At 35.9% G+C, this 22,159-nt stretch overlaps 1 protein-coding gene across 3 annotated transcripts in view; it reads right to left on the reverse strand.

Moving 5' to 3' along the window:
* Positions 1–22,159, reverse strand: part of LOC109597233 (AF4/FMR2 family member lilli) — a 55,324-nt gene that overhangs the window by 2,850 nt on the left and 30,315 nt on the right. For 2 of the 3 annotated variants that reach the window (XM_049969568.1, XM_049969569.1), the window contains exons 2-15: positions 20,109–20,223; positions 18,052–18,242; positions 15,185–15,506; positions 11,348–11,431; positions 11,182–11,286; positions 10,945–10,981; positions 4,654–4,687; positions 3,942–4,016; positions 2,728–3,867; positions 2,265–2,672; positions 1,902–2,176; positions 941–1,844; positions 692–886; positions 36–104 (exon numbers count right to left, since the gene is read on the reverse strand). In XM_049969568.1, coding sequence (XP_049825525.1) covers positions 36–104; positions 692–886; positions 941–1,844; positions 1,902–2,176; positions 2,265–2,672; positions 2,728–3,867; positions 3,942–4,016; positions 4,654–4,687; positions 10,945–10,981; positions 11,182–11,286; positions 11,348–11,431; positions 15,185–15,506; positions 18,052–18,242; positions 20,109–20,223 — 3,954 coding nt within the window. Of the gene's footprint in view, positions 1–35; positions 105–691; positions 887–940; positions 1,845–1,901; positions 2,177–2,264; positions 2,673–2,727; positions 3,868–3,941; positions 4,017–4,653; positions 4,688–10,944; positions 10,982–11,181; positions 11,287–11,347; positions 11,432–15,184; positions 15,507–18,051; positions 18,243–20,108; positions 20,224–21,958; positions 22,122–22,159 lie in introns of all 3 variants that reach the window. The other variant, XM_049969570.1, reaches the window with a different exon arrangement.

Consider the following 22,159-nt stretch of genomic DNA (forward strand, 5'->3'; position numbering starts at 1 on the left):
TATTAGAAAATCTTGCTCTTCTAACGAAAACCAACCTTAGGACGGCCAATTTGTTGTGGACCGACGAGACGTTCTGTTGATTGCGGAACTTTGACGAGATGTATCTAAAACAATAAAAACAAAGTTAGATTTCTTTTATTTTATTTCAATATAATAAAAGACTTGTTCAATTAATCAAACTCCACTATTCCGAGAAATTAATGCACCACCTATAATTTTGTAAACAAATTTACATAGTAAATAAATAGGTCATTGTTTATATTAACTTTATAACACTTTCGTTTAAGACTTAAAAAGTAATGTTTTTACAAGTTATTTAGTCTGGGAAATTTTTGGGAAGCGTTTAAGGAATAGTCCTAACCGTCCGAATAACTTAGAGGATGTGGAGAGTCCAAAATTAAATTCGAACTTAAATTTTGAGTATAAGCAGAAGATGTGAGGTAGAGATTTTGTTAATTTTTAATGTTTTTAGAAAAATAATTGTTTTAAGATTTTTATCGTAACAATTATAATTAAAAACCTATTTTTAAATAAATATACAAAGAAAGCATACGTTTATTTTTCCCGTTTTCAGAAAATATTAGTAATAATCATTTATTACTGGTGCGGTTAATATCTTGGAACTGTTTACTAACTCCCCTCGATGTTATAATTTGACTGACTTAAAAAGAAAACAAAGAAAGGTACATACTTGATGAGGCTGAGTGTTTCTTTGTACATGGTGAAGACTGCCTTTTCGGTGACGCTCTCGTGTTCCATTGCGTTGCCGGTCAATAGAAAATACAACACCGCCTCCAAATAAAGCAGACACTGTTTAATGGGATCGGTTTCCTTGTCGGCAAGTCGTTTTAACCGTTTCGCGTCGCTCAGGTACTGATGTTGGTCCCTAAACAGAAACGAATAAATAAAGAGAACACCAAGTGATATGAATCGAACGAACCTTTCATCGATCTCCGACGGCTCGTCGTAGTGATCAAAGTACGAGTGGTACTCGCGGTGCGGCTGCTGCTGCAGAGACCTGTTGCCGCCGGACGAGTCGTATGTTTGGGCCGTCATCGGTGCGACCGTGGCGGTGAGCCGCGCCGAGGCGGCCTGCTCGTCCCGCTCGTGATTCGTCGGCGGCACCGTGACCAGATTGAGATTGTTCTCGCCGTGAGATCGGTTGTTGGCGGTGGATGGGGCGTGGAGCGAGAGCGGCGGCACGCATGCCACCGACGCGTCCGACGTACTCGCGTTCTCGTCTTTCCGCCTCTTCGACTTCTGATTTTCTTTGTCCTTGCCCTTTTTGTGCTCCTTGCGCTGCTTCACGCTGACCTGAGACTGGCTGCTCACCTGCGAACAGACCGAGCTGCCGCTGTTCCGCCGTTTGCGCTTCTTGCTCTTGTGCTTGTGTTCTTTGTCGCCCTTGTTCTTCTTCTCTTTCGAGTGCGATTTCTCCTTGTCCTCCTCCCCGTCGCTGTTCCTTCTCTCGTTCTCCTTGAGACTTTGCAGGAAGAACGGATGCTGTGTCCGCTCCAGGTGTCGCTTGAGGGCGGGTATTCTCTTCCAGTCGATCTGCGCCAAACTTAAGCTGACCTTCAGCGGCATAACTTTGCCGATTGGCGTGCCAGGTGGTTCAGTCTTCATGTGAATAGGAAAGGCGGGAGAGGAAGCGGGTGTTGTTGCCGTAACTGATGAAGGACGTTTCATGGGGGGTGGAGCGGGTGGTTGTTCGATGGTGGGCGCCGCTATAGGCGACAGCAGCGCTGGATTCTGTGACATAACTGGCATCGCTTCGTCTTCCACTGACGAACTGCTTCGTTCGTAGTCGCCGTCCACGATTATCACGTTCACTCCACCTTTTCCTAAACAAAACAATAAAATAAATGTTTGGTAATAATAAAAGGGATAAGAAGTGTTACCTTTTCCACCTTTGCCGCCTTTACCGCCGCCCTTTCCACCACCTTTACCGCCGTCCGCATCGCCCCTCTTGAACGTAAAGAGCTTGCGCAACGTGTCGTTCTTCTTCTTGTCCTGCACCGGTTTACTTTCCTCGAGTTTGAGCGTCGTCGTGTCTGCTTTGCTTGGTGTCTTTTTGAGTGGCGAACAAACGTCGCTGTCCGACGAATCGGATCCGGCACGACGTCGTCTCTCATCATCCGACGACGAAGATCTGGAGCTCGGTTTTCGTTTCGATCTGTAAATAATTTTTATCATCGTTATGGATATACACTTATAAACAACAATTTGCGGTTATGTAAATGTCACAGTTGTCAAAAACATACCTTGACGCCTTTGGTGGATCATCGCTGTCGCTGCTGTCTGTCGTCGTCGGACACGTTTCTGCACTCTTCGATGGCCTGCCCGGCTTCCTCTTCAGCGGCGAAGTTTTGCCTTCACGTTCCGGCCGTTTTTTCGGCGTAGTCTCGGCACGTCGACGCAGCTCACCTTCCGTCGAGGTTTTCGCACGGTTGTTGCGTTGCTGATCCACCATCCACTCCTCGTCTGAGTCACCCTTTTTCTTTTTGGCCACGAGTTTGTCGTCGGAGCGGGGCGACTTGTGACGGGGCGGTTTGCGAGGCGAATCGCTTCGGTCGGAAGAACGGTGGCTGGCCGACGAGACGGGACGACGCGTCGGTGTCGGACTGTCTGAATCGCTACTCGAAGAGGTTTGCAATTTTGATTTGGTGCGTCTAAAATTCAAAACATTTGCATAAAAAAATTCTTTGATATTTTTAAGAGTTTTACCTTCTGGGCGGCGGATGGGGCTTCTCGAACTTGCCGTGATCCTCGTCGTCGCTGCTGCTGGACGGGGCGGTTTGCTGCGACTTGGGGGGCCGGCCCCTCTTGCCCTTAACGTGGGCGGACGCGCCGTCCTTGGGCGGGCGTCCGCGCTTCTTCACCTTCACCTCCGTGTCCGAGCTGACGGGCGTTTTCGTTTTTCTGGGCCGTCCGCGACTCTGTTTCGGCTTCGTCGGCGTGGTCGTCGTCTTTTCCGGTACCGCTTTCGGTTGCTGGGCGACCGGCACGATCGGCCCCGGCTTGTTGAACACCTCGCCGTCGGAATCGCTTAGCGAATCAACCGATTTCGTCCTGGGACTGGCCCTGTTCACTGGTTTCACTGTTTTGCATTTGCTAGTCCTGCTGTTGGCATCGTCGTCGTCACTATCACTATCACTGTCACTCGACGAGTGTTTCCTCGCGCGACCCGCGCCCTTGGGCGCCTCGCCGCTATGATCCGAATCGTCCGAGAAGCTGCTCAGCATGTTCGGCACCCGCGTCAGATCCTCCGTCACCTTGCGCACAATGTCCTTCGAGTCGCTGGTGTCGTCTCCGTTCGACTCGTCGTTGTTGCCCTTCTTGTTACTGTCCGGACTCTCCGGTATCGAAATCTGATTGCCTGACTGGCCGCCCGAAGTCTCCACCTTCGGCGACAGCATCACGTTCTGGCTCGACACGAACGAGCCCAGGTTCCACCGCGTGTTCTGTTTCGGCGACATGCTCGCCACCTCTTCGACCGCCAGCGGTGCGGGGGCCAAGTCGGCGGCGGTGGTACCCTTGCTCTCGGCCGAGGTGACGTTCTCCTCCTGCGAATCATCGCTGCTCGAGTCGCTCGCACTGTCCGAATCGCTGGCCGAATCGCTCGACGAGCTGGCCACGGGACTGAGGGGCGGCGCCATGGGGGCGGGAGCGGGCGCCGGCGGCGGACACAGGTTGCCCTGGGGCGAGGGCGTCGATTTCTGATGGTGGCCGCCGTGATGGTTGTGCTGTTGCTGCTGCTGATGGTGGTGTTGGTGGTGGTGGAGTGGCGGCGGGTACTTCAGGTTCGGCAGGGGCGGGTGGTTGGCGAACGGGTGGGCGGGCGTCGCCTCGATCGGGGACAGCATCCTGCGTTAAAACGAAACAACGTTACACATTCAGACGGAACAAAAACGTGTCGTTTATTGTGAAACGAACGTTACCTTCCTACTGGTTCATGGGTGGTTTGTCTGTGCTCGTCATCGCTCTCCGACAGGCTGAGATCACCCTGAAGGTCGCTGCAAATGAAAACGAAACAACAAATTAAATAAACGTCGGTAATAAATGGACAAGAAGAAAAAAATCAACGGACAAAATTAGCGTTGGAATAGACGACGATAATCTTAAAAGAGGTCGATTTCTAAATGCGAACGTTAGCGGGCTTCACTTTCGCTAATGCACTTTGAAATGATCGATAATAAATGAAATTTTGCAAGCAATGAAGGTGACTTAAAAAAAGGTTCAATGTGAGGCACTTATACCTTTTTTTAATATAATAGGGACTTGTATTTAATTACATAACTACCACAAACTAAAAATAACAATAAAAGAATGTGAAACTTTCTTAACAATTTCATTTAAGTAAATAATAAAATTGCAATATTTACGTTTTAAAAGGAAAATGTGACATTTCGGACGGTCTCATAATATTATTGTAACTTTCTGAAAAAATACTTTACATACAATAATATTATTGCGAAATGTTTTTACCATCGCAGAGAAAGAGAACGTCTCCAATAAACCATCATTGCCATTCAATTGCAAATAAACATTCACACAATACAAAACAACTTGTGGGCTGTAAACAAGTCCGTTTCCATTGATTTTTTTTATCGAATTTGCCGTCGTTTAACTAGAAACTGGTAGAATACTTACGAAACTGGTGCCAGGCCGGGATGACGTTCCTTCTCTGAAACAGACGAGACCAAACTTTGAGTGAACTCCTCCAAAAACCACAACATAGTATACCGAGCTTCGACTGAAATGTGCCCGGACGCGTACGAAACTGAAAAGACTTAAGGGCGGTTCGTCCACCTGTTGCCGCCACCTGCGTCAGGTGGAACGGCGGAAAACAAAGGTGGCACGCGCGTATCACGTACGCAGAGCAAACGAATAACCGAAGAAATCCGTCAAAACTAAATTAATTTAACGTTTAATTGAATGGCGAGGCTTGAAATGTTGTCGCCCATGAAACCGCGGTTTGTTTTCTTATGGTAATCGGACGAATGTCGCCGGAATTCCTTCGCGTCAAATCACTATTCCTTTCCACCACCCTATAAATTGTGATTTATTAATTATTCAAAGGACGGATTGTAATTATATATTAATAATTGCTGGTTTGTATGAGAGCAGCATTAAATAATGAAATATTAAATTATTGACGAGTGTGAGAGGGCGAAAAGTGGACTTTTCGACCGTTGTTTCCAACGGCGTATTTTGAATTTTAAAAAGCGTAAACAATAAGTTGAGCGTGTTTATTGTGTACTGCCAGATCTGTGCACGTTATTTACTACTTTAGCATTGACTAGTAATTTATTATTTTCTATTATTGAACAACTATGATAATTTAATATTAATAATTGACAAGTGCATTTTTACAATGCGTCGGTTGATTTATTATTCTTGGAAGGAAATATCTGTTTACGGCCAACGGAATTTAGAGTGGAGTACTCAAGACATAAAAATATCATTTGTAACATTAACTTGAACAAAACAGTCCAATTAAAATAATTAAAAAAGGGAACCAAAACACAGCAGATACACTGCATCTTTTGGAATGAATAACTAAATTAAATGGATATAAAAATATTATCAATGTGTTTTATTTTAACCAGTAATTTTATTTGAATATTTAAAGCTCCATATTAAACTCATTACCTTCATTTTATGAATTTGGACACATTTTATTCGACTTATTTTTAATTTACAAGGTGAGCAAGTTTAAAATGTCCTTTTTCTGTTTAGGGATGGTGCATGAAACTTATTGAAGTATATGACGAACTAAAAACTTGTTTTTCTTGTTAAATATGTTGAATTTTGAGTCAAATAAGCATTATATTTTTGTCCAGTCAAAAGAAAAAGACACCGGAACGTCGAATTGTTATTGACACTTATGCTAATCTTGGCCCAATCCAAGATTTTTAAACATTGGTCTCAACATTTCAAAGTATTATTGGACAAACGCAACAAGTGATGACGAAGTAGATGAATGTCACTCGTCAAGCCATTCAGAGTCAAGCCTGAGAGATATGCCAAAGATTCAGTAGGTTGGAAAATGGGTTCCACATGAACTGAACGAAGGGGCACAGTGAAAAGCGAATAACTGTGTGTCAAATGATGCTTTTACGCCACGAAAGAAAGGGTCTTTTGTATCTATTTTGGTAATCCCAAACGCAAAGAGTCATGAATAAAACCAAGGAAACCATCAACATCGAGTGCAAGACAGGATCGTCTTGTGTGTGTGTGGTGATCACATTGATCGAAAAATAGCCAGAAGAAGCTAAAAAGTCATTTTGTACCATGATAACGTTTCTGTATATTCAGTTAAAGTAATAAAAGAAACGATTTCTTCACTTGATTGGGAATTTCTACACTACCTGCTGAATATGCCACACCTGACGCCTTCTGATTATCATCTCTTTTCATCAACGAGTACGCACTGACTGAGCAACACTTCAAAACCTTCGAGGATGTCTAAAAATTGCTCCCCGTATCAATGAAAGATGAAGTATCCATATATTAGATGAGAGATCGACAAAATGTGTATAAAAAGTGGGCTAAATACAATATTGCTGAACCTCAATTTCTTAAAAGAAGTATCAATATAAAAGTTAATTGGCTTACTTAATTTATTTGTAAGAGAATAATACAGTTTTTTATAAATATTTCTTACTTTGTTTAAAATATTTAAAAACTTGAGGGGAATCGACAAAATGTGTGAAAAGTGGGTTGAATTTGAATCTTTCGTCAATGTTCTTAAATAAATGAGTATTTTTCATGAAAAAGGAAATTGGGTATGTGGGATTTGTTGTTTAGCACCATAAAATGGCCTTCCTTCTAAAGACTTTACCGATATAATTTCACTTTTGGAACAGGCAATCTAAGTCAACAAGTATCCCAAATATATAATGTTTCATAAGGTGTGATAAGTTGAGCTTGGAATCATCATCAACAACAAACTCTTAATAGCAATATACGAAGGTGGTGATTGACAAGGAACTACGACCAGAAGACAGGACTATTTTCTGATTATTTCTGTTAGATGAAATCCCACATTGTACACATCCAGGCTTCGTGCAGATGTTAGAACCACTATAAGTTTGTTTACTATAAGAAGAAGGGTGCATAAAAATTGTCTTAGATCCAGAACACGTTTTGGACACCTTCTGTTAAACAAGAAACATAGGGTTGCCCACAGAGGATGGGTCTATGAACTGCAGCTAAATGGAGTATTGTTTAACAGATAGAAGAATCTACTCATTATCACTGAGAAATTTCAAGAGCAACACATGGCTCCAACTGTTGTTTTTGGAACTCATTCTGTAACTGTGTGAGGTGGAATTTCTTTAGATGCACGCACGTAGCTGCTCATATTGAACCTAGTAACTATGAATGTTCGACGATATCTCGACTTGGTTAATCAGCCAATTATTACCCATTTGCTTAAGAATTTGGACCGGATATCGTTTTTGTAGATGTCAATGCTCGACCTCATTGTGCGAGACGTAAATTTGACATTACTTGGATGTTGTGGTCCCCATGTTCACCAGGCTGAACATGTATGGGGACCTTCTTCAAAGACAAATTTACAGTCGAAACCACAAGCTTCAAAATTTGGATGAGCTACTAAAACTCTTAGAGAAGAATGGTGACTTAGGGACCAAGAATCACTGATTTTTACTATGCTAAAGAGGATGCCAGTAGTTCATAGAGCAAGGAACGACCAACCAAGTACTGATTGGATTTATTTAAAGGTAATAAGTAGTGTTTTATTAATTCCCCAATGAATTTGGTGATATTAGTTTTAATACTGGTTTGAAAGTTCCGTTATTGATACAATTTTGTAGGAGATTACACTGTTTATTTTAACTTATTTAGATAATATGTCATTGGTATTCCAAATTTCGAAGCAATTTAAATTACCCCGCTTCAAAGGAAGATCAGTGTAGTGTAGGAGACAAAAATCAGTCCCTTTCTTTGTTTCCGCGTGCACATTTCGCTCCGTACGCCTTTTCCGCCGCGGATCAGGTTGTTGACACCGTAAACCCCGCTATATTCCGTCCTCGCTCTCTCTCTTCGTCGCCGTCTTCGGCGCACACACCGCCACAGCGAGCCGAAGAAGTGTTTGCGAAAAATTAATAAAAAAAAAAACGACAACAAATTTCGGACCGAAACGTGTTTCGCGTTATCGAGATCGAAAGTTATCGTCGCCGACGTCGAAGAAGTAATTATCGCCTGGATTGCGTCAACGTATCAATTACGTCACGATTTTTATTTCCTAAGCCGGACTAAATAGACAAAGAATCTCGGGTCAGCTGTTTTTCTTGTACCTGGGATAGCTGCCTTGGCTGTTTGTTTACCTGGCCGAAAAACCGGGCGCTGTTTCTCAACCGTCCACCGCCAGTCATCGCACGTTCCTTATTAATTGATCGAACAAGATGGAAAAATCACGTTTATGAGTCGGTGAATGAATCATCGGTTGCGGCAACCTCGCACGTGCACTCACACACACACACACATAAACACACGGTGTCGTTGGGGTTACGCAATGGGGATTTTTCGAAACGGCACCTACACGACTGATACAACATGTGCGCGTTGTTGCAGTCGAACTAGACGGACTGAGACTGGGACAACAACGGGGCAAAGAATGAAAACGTTCCGGCACCGGGCCCTCGAGGGTTCAAAACATGTGTGTCGCACGATCGACAAAGAAAACCTCTATATACCATAAACGTATGGCATATAGAGGAATGTAAAAAGTTTAACAATTAATTGCTTGATTCAATCAAATTACGTTTGTTTACAAATTCATATTCTGAATGGAATTCTTTATTTGAATATTTGGATTACTTTAACTCATAAATTTTTATATAAAATGTTACTATATCATGTATTTTTGTGTGTTACCGTTTTTTGAACAAAATTTTAAATAAATATTGTTATTATATTTTATTAAAAACAATCTTAATGTCTCTCAATCTCATTAAATAAGCATTAGTTTGAGAAGTTAATTGCCATACTTAATTTATTTATAAGAGATAATAGTTCTATACATATTTTTACTATTTTTTAGTTTAATTTTTTTTAATACTTGAAACTAACGTATTACTTATATTTTAATGAACATAACTTAATTTAGCTATTTTATTTATAACAAAATATATTATTTTAAAATTGTATACTTTTCTATAAATATTTTTTATATTTTTTTTTATTTAAATTATTTTAAAGAAGTATCAATATAGAAGTTAATGACTTAATTTATTTGAAAAAGAATATATATTGTTTATAAATATTTCTTACTTTTTTTTTGTTTAAAATATTTTAAAATATTTAAAAATATTGAATATTGCCATAATTATTATATTTTAATAAATACACTATTGTTGAACCTCAATTTTTTAAAAGAAGTATCAATATAAAAGTTTATTGACTTAATTAATTTATTTGTAAGATAATATATTGTTGTCTATACACATTTCTTACTTTGTTTGTTTAAAATATTTTAAAATACTTAAAAATATTGAATATTGCCATTATTATTATATTTTAATAAATATAATATTGTTGAACCTCAATTTCTTAAAAAAAGTATCAATATAAAAGTTTATTGATTTACTTAATTTATTTGTAAGATAATATATTGTTGTCTATAAATATTTTTTACTTTTTTTGTTTAAAATATTTTAAAATACTTAAAAATATTGAATATTACCATTATTATTATATTTTAATAAATATAATATTATTGAACCCCAATTTCTTAAAAGTATCAATATAAAAGCTAAATGACTTACTTAATTTATTTGTAAGAGAATATATAGTTATATATGTCATTATTATTATATTTTAATAAATACACTATTGTTAAACATCAATTTCTTAAAAAAAGTATCAATATAAAAGTTTATTGACTTACTTAATTTATTTTTAAGAAAATATATAGTTGTTTATAAATATTTCTTATTTTTTTTGTTTAAAATATTTTAAAACATTCAAAAATATTATATTTATAATTGTATTTTTATGAATACAATATTGTTGAACCTATAGAATTTCAGTATTAATTAAGTTACTTAATCTATTCGTAAGATTTAGTTTTCTATAAATACTTTTAGATAAACCTGTAATTAAAATTCCTTAAAAAACTATTAAAACAGATTCTTTAGCAAAAAAAATGACTCCCATTTAGTCCTAAAACCCTACTTTAAAATATATTTGTAATATTAAAGTGAATTGGCAGACAAAAATTCAGCTTCGTGGCAAATTTGAACCTTCTTTTGTTTAATTTTATTCACCTACGATTGTTTTCAATACAAAATAGACTTATTTAAATTCACATTGATTTAAAATTAATTAATAACAACAATAGTTTGATAAAACGGAACAATCTAATCTGAAAGGCGTAGCAGATAACATTTTTATTGTCCGATCACAATATATTAATACATCGCGATTATAACATAAATAATGTTTTAGAAACTTAATTAGTAAAAGGAGGTTTTTGCATAACACCAAAAAAGTCATAAAACCCATCGTTGATGCAATTATTAAAATTCGAATGACGAAACAAACTCATTACTATGTTCGATCCGTGCGAAGAAAACAAACCGAATGCGAAACGGTGTGGGCGAAACGCGTGCGAACACGGGCGGAAATGTCGAATCAATTATTTTATTGCGTCCCATTAAAAACGTAACGGCGACCAAACAAAAAATTGACAATTTTACAAACCATTAAAGTACGTAATGAATTGAACGATTGTTGCGCGACGTTAATACGATATGTGATAAGACTGGCAAACGAGCCTTCCTTTTCATTATTATTGCCAATTTTTGATTTGCCCAACGTGGCGTTTTTCTTCGCCACCTTCGGAGGCGTGTCTGGCACTCAGTCGACACAATTAAAACGATTAGCTAGCCCAAAAACTGAATTAAGACTCACTTTTCGATGGGTACGGTCCTGGCGTCGCCTCGGAAATCTGCAAAAACAATTATGTATTATTAATAGTTTTTATTTAAACAATTTCCAATTAATAGAGTCGCAGCAGAGACGAAAATCTTGCGCAAAATTCGGCCGTGACTTTTGCTATCGCGATCAAAGAACGTGCGACCGTTCGTTGGTCGACGATAAAATCCACACGTTCTTTTGATTCGATTCATTTCAAGAGAGCACACTCACTTTTCCCAAATTGTACTGGCTGGCGCTCTGTCTGTACTTGTTGTCGAGATCGATGCGAGGCGTCGCAGCTATCGATTCCAACGGGGCCGGTATCCTTTTCATCTCCTGAAAAACGATCGAAAACATTATGTAGTTTTTTTCTCGCATCATTTACATGTTAATTTACCTTCATGATGTTGTCCAGGTCGCCGCTGCTCGGCGTCTGGAACGGCATCGGTTCGCGGGGCGCCGCCATCGACGACGATTGACTCTGCAACGAACAATTAAAAGTGTTCAAACGAAACGGTTAAATTGCATAAAATTACGGCGTCGAAATGTAGGAAAAAAACAATCAAACAATTTACAGTAAAATGCACCTAACAGTAACCGAAATTAACTCTGTATGACGACAAATTGCACTCCGGACGATAAAACGACACATTTTCAGTTATTCGACGACGAGTTTTCCGAAAATTTCCGTGTTTGTAGTCGGGAGTCTAGTTATTTATTTGGCAATAAACATCGGAACGTCCGACGAACGACCTATAAAACCCTCTTTTATTATCATGTCTCGGGTTTTTTTATAGAGTTTTGTGTGGTTTCCTTAAGCGAAGAATATTATATTCAGTAATTACTCTATTTCGAAAAGTAAATGATAATCAGGAAATGAATTTACCATCCATCTTTAAAATAACTGGCAAGGTGTCATGATTTATGCAAACTGGAGTGCGCATCTCTTAGTTGTTCAGGCAAATAACTGTTATGAAATGTTGATTTGAAAAGTATTAAACAATTTTCTTCGTATTTATTCTTTAAATATTCATGCAATTACCAATCGTGCTTTAAACTGTACTCCATTGATTTTGTAATCAAATAGTTAATATTCAATTAAGAAAAATAAATGTAAAGTAGTTGTTCAATTTTTATTAAATAAAAGAAAAAACAAATAGATATGCTTTTATTAATTATTTATCTCAGAAGGTAAAACTGTTCTAATTGTAACAAAAATGTTTGAGAGGTTTTACAATTGTCTCAAGTACTTTCTTAATTGTATAGACAATTAAATTCCAGAAAACAATACCTTTTCTCTATATTTTAAACATCTTACGTTTGATGTTTTATTTATTTTGTAATCAAACACAGAAAATTTACTATAAAGAAATGGTTAAATTTAATTTAAACAAAATAGAAGGAATAAAAGATATTTTTTACTAATTCTCTAAAATTGTCATAATTGTTTTTAGAACTGTTTAGGAAGTTTCATCTCTTTTAGTTGTATAAATTATTTCTCTTTGTTTTAAATAATATATTTATAGAGTTACCAATAGTGCCTTAATTTTTACCTTTGGCAATCAGTCCATTTAGTTAATATTTAGAGAAAATTTACTATAAAGAAACGACTACATTTAAATAAAATAGAAGAAATATAAAAACAGTTTTTACTAATTACTTATCTTATAAACTAAAACTGTCTTAATTGTTTTTAGGACTGTTTAGAAAGGTTAATGACTGTCTTAGTTGTATAAATCTTAAGAGGGTTGACATTGTCTAATAGCTACTAAAAATCCTTTCTCTTTGTTTTAATAAGTATATTTATGGAGGTATCAATATTATTCTAATTTTTACCTTTGGTAATCAGTCCATTTTGTAATCAAATACTATTTAATTGATATTTAGTAACAATTTACTATAAATAAACGTCTAAATTTAAATAAAATAGAAGGAATATAAAAACATTTTTTACTAATTACGTATCTTATAAACTAAAACTGTCTTAATTGTTTTTAGGACTGTTTAGAAAAGTTAATGACTGTCTTAGTTGTATAAATAAATCTTAAGAGGGTTGACATTATCTAATAGTTACTAAAAATTCTTTATCTTTGTTTTAAATAATATATTTATGGAGTTATCAATATTATTGTAATTTTTACCTTTAGTAATCAGACAATTTGTAATTAAATACAATTTAATTAATATTTATAGAAAATTTACTATAAAGAAATGACTAAATTTAAATAAAATAGAAGGACTATAAATACATTTTTTACTAATTGTTTATCTCAAAAATTGTTTGTCTAAACTGTCTTTGTTGAATGTTAATGGGAATGACACTGTTTAAATTCTATACACCCTTTGTTTTAAATATATTATAATAATTCTACACACCCTTTGTTTTAAATAATACATTTGTTTTAAATAATACAATAGTGCTTTAAATTTTACCATTGATGATCAGTCATTTCATTATAAAATCAAATAATATTTAGTTTTGAAGTAGTTTATTGGTTTAAAATATTCGTTAATCTCTTATCCACAACTTCTGCAGAAAAACCACGTCAAATTCCTATGAAAAATATCGTGAAATAGTCAGAATTCTACAGAAAACTGTGCACATTATGAAATTCGTCAAAACGTATGATCTAACATTATTTATGCAAGTTCTAATGAATCGATCCCCGAGGGTTGACCTCAAAATCAATGTCCCATTACAAAATGAACAAAAACAGACAGACACAGCCGTGAAAGGGGGGAAAAAGAGGTGCGTGCCAGCCGAATATAAATTCCAATCTTTTTCGACCGGGGGGAAGAGAGAGAGAAGGAAAGCGCATCGATCAACTCCCACTTGCGCCCCCCGCACAACCCGGGGGACTAAACCGGAGGGTTCATCTTTTAGCAAAGGCACAAAAAAAACGATGCGTAGTTTTTTTGCAGGTGCGAAAACGGCTTCAATCTCAATCTGTTTATGTTGTACGAATCGAATGATGTTAAGTGGGTAAATATTGAGTCTGGATTTTAACGATTCTTGGAACGGTAATTACGATTACAGTCGTTGGTGTGTTTGTGAAGAAGTACGGACAGATTGATCGGAGACGGTGAATTGTGCAACTGAAATAATTGGGTCAACTTCGTACGAAATAGAGCTTGCAAAATTCGTCGATCCGATATTCTAGAAACTGTGACTCGATTTAAATGACAAGGAGAAATTCCAACGAAATGAGCAAACAGTTTTATTGATTGTTGATTCTTGGACCATTTTATTAAATTAGAAGCGATATTTGACCCATTTTAATGAACGTGTAACTGAAAGAAAAACAATGCAGTTTAAAACCTTGATAGTTGTGAAGTGTGTATCGAACCGACACACGCAAAAACTGCATCTTGAACGAACGAACGGCGAAAAATTACACGTTCCGTCCCGAATCCTTACGGTAAATCTCGTTTTACGTACTGTAAACGCATTTTCCAGGCCGTTCTAAGGAGTACATGCGTTTTTCTTCGGTAATCAAACGTGATACAATTTTCACATTGTTGTATAACGTTTAAGGTATGGATGGAATCATTTTTTCTTGTAACTTTACTTCATATATGACCATTTTAAATTAAATTGTCAAATTCTTTCTACTCTTTCTACTTCGTGAAATATTTAATTTATTCAAATATTTATCACTACTTGTTGTAGTAGATCAGGAGTCTTCATAGAAAATTGGGGTTAATTAATTAAATTCAAGTTTTTTTTCAAAAAATAACTCAAAAAAAAATCATTATATTTATAATTATTGCCCCAACCAATTATTTAATTGAAAAATGTCGTATATAAAGTAAACAGGAAATTAAATTATCTTTAATTTAAATCTACAAATTCATAATCAGCTCACTGGAACTCTTTTCAGTAAAGCTTATTAAAAGGCAAAATGAGGAAACTTTACTGACTTCTCAAAAGTTGTTTAACGTTTTAAATTTGTGGCCCAATTTTTGTATTTACAGTGCAATGACTAAATAATTAATAATCGCATAGATTAGAGCGATCATTGTCGATAAAATGAAATAACGAAGCAACAAGTTAAGAGGTAATGTCGAGAACGACGTTAACGACTTGGGCCGGAAAAAACACACGCCAAGATTAAGCGATTATCCACCTGTAATCTCGTTCTCGACAAACACACTCACACACGAACGTACGTTTCGGCCTTTTAATCGACGTGACTCATCGAAAGGTTTACTAATGGAAAAAAATCACACGTACCATATCATACTGTCCTCTGGCTCCTACTCTGGCGTGGTTCTGGTGCATCCTCGACGCGGAGGACGAGGAGGCGGGCGCCGCCGCCGCACTGGTCGACGACGACGCCGTCGGCGACGACAGGGGTGGACCCTTGGCGGGCACGATGCCCTTAGACCGGTGGCCGGTGATGCCGTTGCCCGGCTGGCCCGGATAGTCGCCGCGGCCGGCGTACGGCGGCTTGCCCTCCTGCAGCTTTAGGTAGCCGCCCCGGGGGGCCGACGCGTGGTTCACGCCGCCGCCCGGTTTCTTGAAGTCCTGCCGGCATTCCGGCGACGGTTGGAGTCTGCAGAAAATGCAATATTAATAAACTTCCTTAGCCCTAGATTTCGATAATGTTCATTGTTTTTAAAGGCTCAGTATAACGGAGAATGTTTGTTTATATATCTGTCGAAAAGTCTTGATTATGCAACTTAGAGTACTTAAAGGGCTATTGGATATATTTTGCACCTCACATTAAGTATCCTCTGGTGTGCATAGACCACCAGTTATAGAGGAAATATAAATATATTTTTAATAAAATACTTCATAATAACATAACATTTATGTTATTTCAAATGTTCAAAAAAGTCTTCTCTCCGGCGTTAGCTCGACTAAACCGTAAATGACATCTGGTGAGCTATGAAACTATAATTTAATTATTTATGCTAATTGTTGATGAACGTGGCTTAAACTTAAACATTTGAAAGTATTTATGTAAAGAAATATAAAAATAAAAAATTGTCATTTTCAGTTAGTATTTTGGTAGATACAATGTACATATTCTGCGAGTAGAACTACTAGAGAGACCTTTGACGTAAGTGTCCTTATATTGTTGTTTAAAAGATGTGTTGTGTTCGTTTATTATTTTAGCCGTTTTGGCAACGTTCTTACACTGGTGAGTATGTTTCATAAAAATATGTAAATATATCTACTTTTTTATATCTGTTATAATGAAACAAATAATAGGGAAACAAAATATATTCAATAACCCTATAAACGTGTAAAAATGGTATTTCTGATTATAATTTGCTTTTTTTTTATTTTAATTGTTGAAGAAAGACGAATATTTTAGACAATTAAACGACTATGGTAACGACAGTGACAGAGTAATTTTATGAAAAGAAAGTTGTTTTATCGTCTTCTTTTCTATATTTTCTGTCAAGCATTAAGCAAAAAAAAACAGAAAACTAAGTTCTTTACTTCATGGCACATAACATATAACCTTTTTATGTATTCTGTACATAATACATGCATTTGGTACCACGTATGTTATAAAAACTGTCAATGTGAAACTGTGTAATTTACTACTTCTACATTTTCCTTATTTTGTACTGTAACAAAGTAAATTTTTATGTACAGTGGTGGCCAGAGAAATAGCACAAAATTTAAAATCAAACAAAAGGATTTAATTTAAATTTTGTCCAGTCAGTATAAAAAATAGATTTCAATATTCGATACTTTTTTATTACACATTTTATAATCGTCTGATTTGGTTGGCCAAAAAATAGCACTTTCAAATCCATTTACGTTTGGTGTATATATATAACAATACTCAAAATAGTAGAATTTATTCTTATTAGGAGTATTTTAAATTCAGTTTCAATAAGAAGAAAGAAACAATGCCTTCCAGAGGAAAATAATATAAACATGAAATAACAAGGTATAAATATTGCTGATATAGCTAAAAATGTATGATACTTGCTTGTTAACAAATATGAAACAACACACTCAATTGAAAATACAATAAGAAAATATATCCTTTTATTGATAGACAAAAATCAGTAAACGACCTCTTTCTTGTCTTCTAAATAAATAAAAAATGAATTAATAGAGTCGCACAATCAGTGTGTCTAGTAAAATAATCAGACGTCAACTGAATAAACAACACAACTTGAAAGGATATATTTCAGTAAAGAAACATAATTACCCCCGGAATTTTGGCTTACTTTGAAGTGATGATTTCATGTTCAAAAAAACAAATCAGATGGTAAGAAATACATTCGTTGTCCCTCTAATAAAAATTTGGATCCCAGATACACTAAAAATACTTTAAAACACGGTGAAGGAAAAGTTTTAGTTTGGGGTTCCCTTCCTTGGCATGGTATAGGGCCATTACAAAAAATGATTAGTGGACCCTTTCATAAATAGAGACATCATGACACAAGTAATGGAACCATTTGTCAACGTTAATTATCAATTATATGGATTTTTATGCATACTAATGATACGAAGCATGCATCCAAAGTGGTTCAAAATTGGTTAAAAGATAAAAATGTTGAGACTCTCGATTGACCAGCATAAGATCCTGATTTAAATACAATTAAAAACTTGTGGAGCGATACGTAATTTCGATTAAAACACCAAAAAGGATGAAATTTAGAAGCTTTGTGCTTTATTAATTGAAGAGTCGTGAAATTTCATTTCAAACGACCGTTGCAAATATTTCATTGAATTTCCACCTCACCGTTTACCAGTGATTATAATGACCAAAGGGTATCCAACGAAATATTAACAATTTTGATTAAGTCATGTGTAAATTAATTAACAAATATATATTTTTCATATTTTATTTAGGATTTATTTTAAGTAGAAATTATTTTGAATTAGGTACAAAATGAATAATAGTAGGAAGAATATATGGTAGTCTAATTATTATTTATATTGTATTTAATTAGAGGTGAGCGTTTCCTAATTAACGTAAATTTAGTAATGTGAGTGCTACTTCTCTGATGTATGTTTAATTAAAAGACAAAATAAGGACATGTTTTAAACCAAACTTTAAAAAACAAACAACATAAGTAGAAATGTATTTGTCGTGAAATGTAAATAACAGTTATTATTATCGTTACCTGGGTGCGGCTGATGAGTTCGAGGGCGGCAACGGGAAGGAGGGCGGCCTCGACGACGGCGCCGGACTGGGCGGTATGACACCGTCGACGCCGATCAAATGATTCTGACCGAGATACGGACGGAAGGCGCCGAAATCGCCTAGCTTCTGTTGAATCTGCTGCGTGACCGGATCGGTCGATGACGGATTGACCTTTAACGACAACAAAACATATTCAATTATATTGTTCGTTAATTATATATTATTGTATTGGCTGGTGTAATAACGAAAAAACGGTGCGGTCGTTAGGAAAGCTTTTATTCCACGACGGATAATGGTGTAAATGATTTTGTCAATGGGTCGGAATGTGTTGCGCTCCGCTCCGAAAACTTACTCACTCGCACATGCGGCACGGTTTATTTTTAAACCAAGATTCCGAAACGGGGCGACGCTTGTTTTTCGTACGTTCGTAGCGCAACAACTTTTTGCGGGGGTGTCACCCGACAAACTGCACGTTTATATTTTCCACACACACTCACGAGAATTGGTGTTTTTTATCGACTTATTTAATGTTTTAAAAAGGGCGACCCGCATACAAAATTGGTACACGGATATTAATTAAACTGGGCGGGGGATGAAAACGGGCGACACGGTATTCGGGGTGCAAATAACAATCGTTAATAATCCGCGGTCCATTATCGAGCTACGTGCAGTGCAGCATTACGTTCTCCTCTGTTGAAATGTAGCCGAGTATGCGTTTTCGCCACACTTGGATTCCAGCACGATTTCAGAAAAAGTAATTCCAAATTTTTCAGTGCAATCATGGGAAAACACTTATATCTAACGTTATCATTTCTAATAAATTACATGTTTTATCTGTACAAAATTCGCCACAAATTTGCCTACAATGAACAGTCACTTAAAATAAAATTAGGTATCTAATCGCAACTGCGGTTTCTGATTCCCGGTAGTTGCATTACAAATTGAGTAAGTTGTTTATTTTCGGAGCTGAATCTTCGTTGTTGATCTAAATTATAATTTGTCCAAATTACATTTACAACCGCAACAACTGTATTATGTTTTATTAGTTGTGCACATGTTCGTAAAATAATCGTAAAAATGAGGAGTAAGTATGTTGCCCTTCTAAAAGCGTTATTGGCAATTACTCGTTTCTTAACCTAGACATTTGAAACAGAATACGGTGTAATAAAACATGTTCCTACATTAAAATTACACGTTCGTTATTCATTCCATAATCAATATGTATGTCTTTTCTAAAATCGAAATGTTCTTTTGTAATAACAGAGCTAATGTTAAAATTACAATGTAATTAACATATTTGATGGTTAAAATCAGTTGGTTTTCACATTCACAGCATGTTTCTGAGGTTTTTTCTTCACTAATAAGTTTCTTTTATGTGACTCATAACTTAAAACAGTGAAACTCAATAATCCATACATTTTTATTTTCAAAGTCTCTTTTTGAGACATATTTCAAGTTACATTAATAAAACAAAAGAAAATTATTTCTTCTTAAATCTTCTTAAGATATTTTTCATGTCTGACAATTTTAGATTTTCAAATTTACTGATTTTTCTACATTTCTCTCATATTCATTTAACATGTTGAGACGTTAATTTTCATTTTTCCTAATTCTATACAGATATTTTTTACTTTGTGACGCTTTCAAATATTAAACTTTCAACTTTTTTTACAATTTTTAATAACAAATGTTTTTCAATATATTTTAAAGATTTCTGTTTTATTTTTCAACAATTTTAGATTCCAAAAATTGGATTGTCTCTAAATAAACATTTTTCTTTATTCTATACAGACACTTTTTACTTTGCGACACTTTCAAATATTAAACTTTCAACTTTTTTTACAATTTTTAATAACAAATGTTTCTTAAGATATTTTAGAGTTATCTCTTTTACTTTCCAAGAATTTTATATTTCAAAATTACGCTTCTTTAAAATAAATTTTTACTTGTCGTATTTCAGAAATAAAAGCTTTCCTTGATTGACTACAAAACCGTCGTTATCCGAATATTCGATTAAATTTGAATTAGTCCACTTACCTTGATCGGCTGTCCGAAAAGGGGCCCCGATCCGGCACCTTCGTCTAGATCCGGGACCTGCGACATTTGCGCACGTGCCTGACGATCCCGCTCCCGCAGGCGGTCTCGTTCCACACTGCAACACAACAAAAACACACGCACAATCAACACCGAATCGAATCTGATCAATTGACAACAAGAGGCGACAATTTCAATAAGAGAGTTTAGTTGCAGCTTGTGAATAAGCGGTGTGCGGAAAGGCTGCGCTCCTTAGAAATTGTTTTTCGATCAATTTAATCACGCAATTAATTAATAAGCCGTCAATTTCAAAGGGGCGCTGGTAAATAATAAGAGAAGAAAACAGAGAAAATGTGTCGATTAGTTGGCAAAATGATGAGGCGGGTTATTAACAATTTGCGCTACACATCATGAATGTCGGGGTGAAACAGAATGGGGCGCATTTTTATTATTTGTGTAATTTAAACCTCGAATTAAATTAAATAACAATAACAACAACAACGTGATATTTTTGGCACTTTCATAACAACGCAAATTTTTATATAGTGACACAACTAAAAATACGAAAACAATTTTTCCACGATTGTCAAAAACACGCGTAATAATTTTTTTGGGTCCCGTCCAATTTTCTAGTAAAACTACACAACAATATCAAATGTAAAATCGCACGAACGATTAACGTGGCGAGAATGCGCAACACACATAAACAAATTATTAGGATAAGACGTCACGAGAACGACGACATCAATTATGGATTTCGTCAGCGCTAAATGATAATTAACTGTTTGATACTATGTAATTTTCCGGACAAAAAATGCGCCGATCAAATATTAATAAATTTGTGTCACGTTTCTAAACGTTTAATCTAAAAAATGCACCTGAGTGACCTATTCCATTCGATACTGCTCATATTTTACGTTTTATTCAGTAAAATTAAATTTGTGTGTCATTCCTTTTATATCAATATAGTTTAAATAACAAAATCAATCAAGTAATATTCTTTTTTCGTTGTAAAATGTGATTTTTCTCATACATAAAACTCGAAATTAAATGTGTAAATTATTTACAGATATGTAACTTTAAACTAAAAATGATACACAGGATATTTCATTACTATATAGGGCGTTTGTGGTACTTTGAAATTGTTAACTTAGTTACATATTAATCGAAAGGATTTTAATATTCTATTTATGCTAAAACATACATGTTTCACTGAAAATAATAAACTTATTGATGTTATAAGATGAACAAACTTAAACGTAAATAAGAAACACCCTGTATAAAACTTGGGAGTATTATTAATGGCTGTTTATAGGATGATCCTTCGTTAACGTTTATGCCAAAAATTTCTAGCTTCAAAATTGATGGGTTTATAGATATTTTCTTCCTTTTTCTTTCTAAACAATGTTTCTAGGTCTAGATGTGTTTGCTACTTATTATTTGGCTCAACAAACTACATAATTTAAATAAATTGTTAAATAGAAAAATGAGTATTGCTAATTGTTGGAAGTTTGTAGTAAAATAGTAATTTTTCCGCACATTTTAAACAAAGTATGATCCAAATTCGTCATCTAAAAAATGGACAAAATGGACCAGTCGATTTGAAATGGAATAGGCCAACTGTGTGTTTGTAAATTACTCCCAATTAGTGCACAGAAAAAACTTATCTAACTATTAAAATGCTTCGTTAGATAAAGTTTATTGCCATCAGTTCCGTAACAAATGTTAAAGCCCCCAAAAAAATATATAAAAGCATGATGATCCGAAAAAGTTGCGAATCACGATCGACGAATTAGTCGGATTCTCATTTGTAATAAAAAGGTAATTTGTTATGTGAACAAATCTGTACTTACAGTTTCTCGTTTGTTAATTTGTTTTCGGGCAAATTGTTTATTTAAAGATTTTCGAGACACTCGGACCCTCTCTCACTATCTCTCTCTCACTATTAATGGACCTGACTACACGTGCAAGGCTGACGCACGGGAACCTCGCCCTTCTCATCATCCCCCAAAACACCTGCCCGCAAAAAATTCAGCAAAATCACAACAGATATT

The sequence above is a fragment of the Aethina tumida genome, chromosome 7 (genome assembly GCF_024364675.1).
Source record: "Aethina tumida isolate Nest 87 chromosome 7, icAetTumi1.1, whole genome shotgun sequence".
NCBI lineage: Eukaryota > Metazoa > Arthropoda > Insecta > Coleoptera > Nitidulidae > Aethina > Aethina tumida.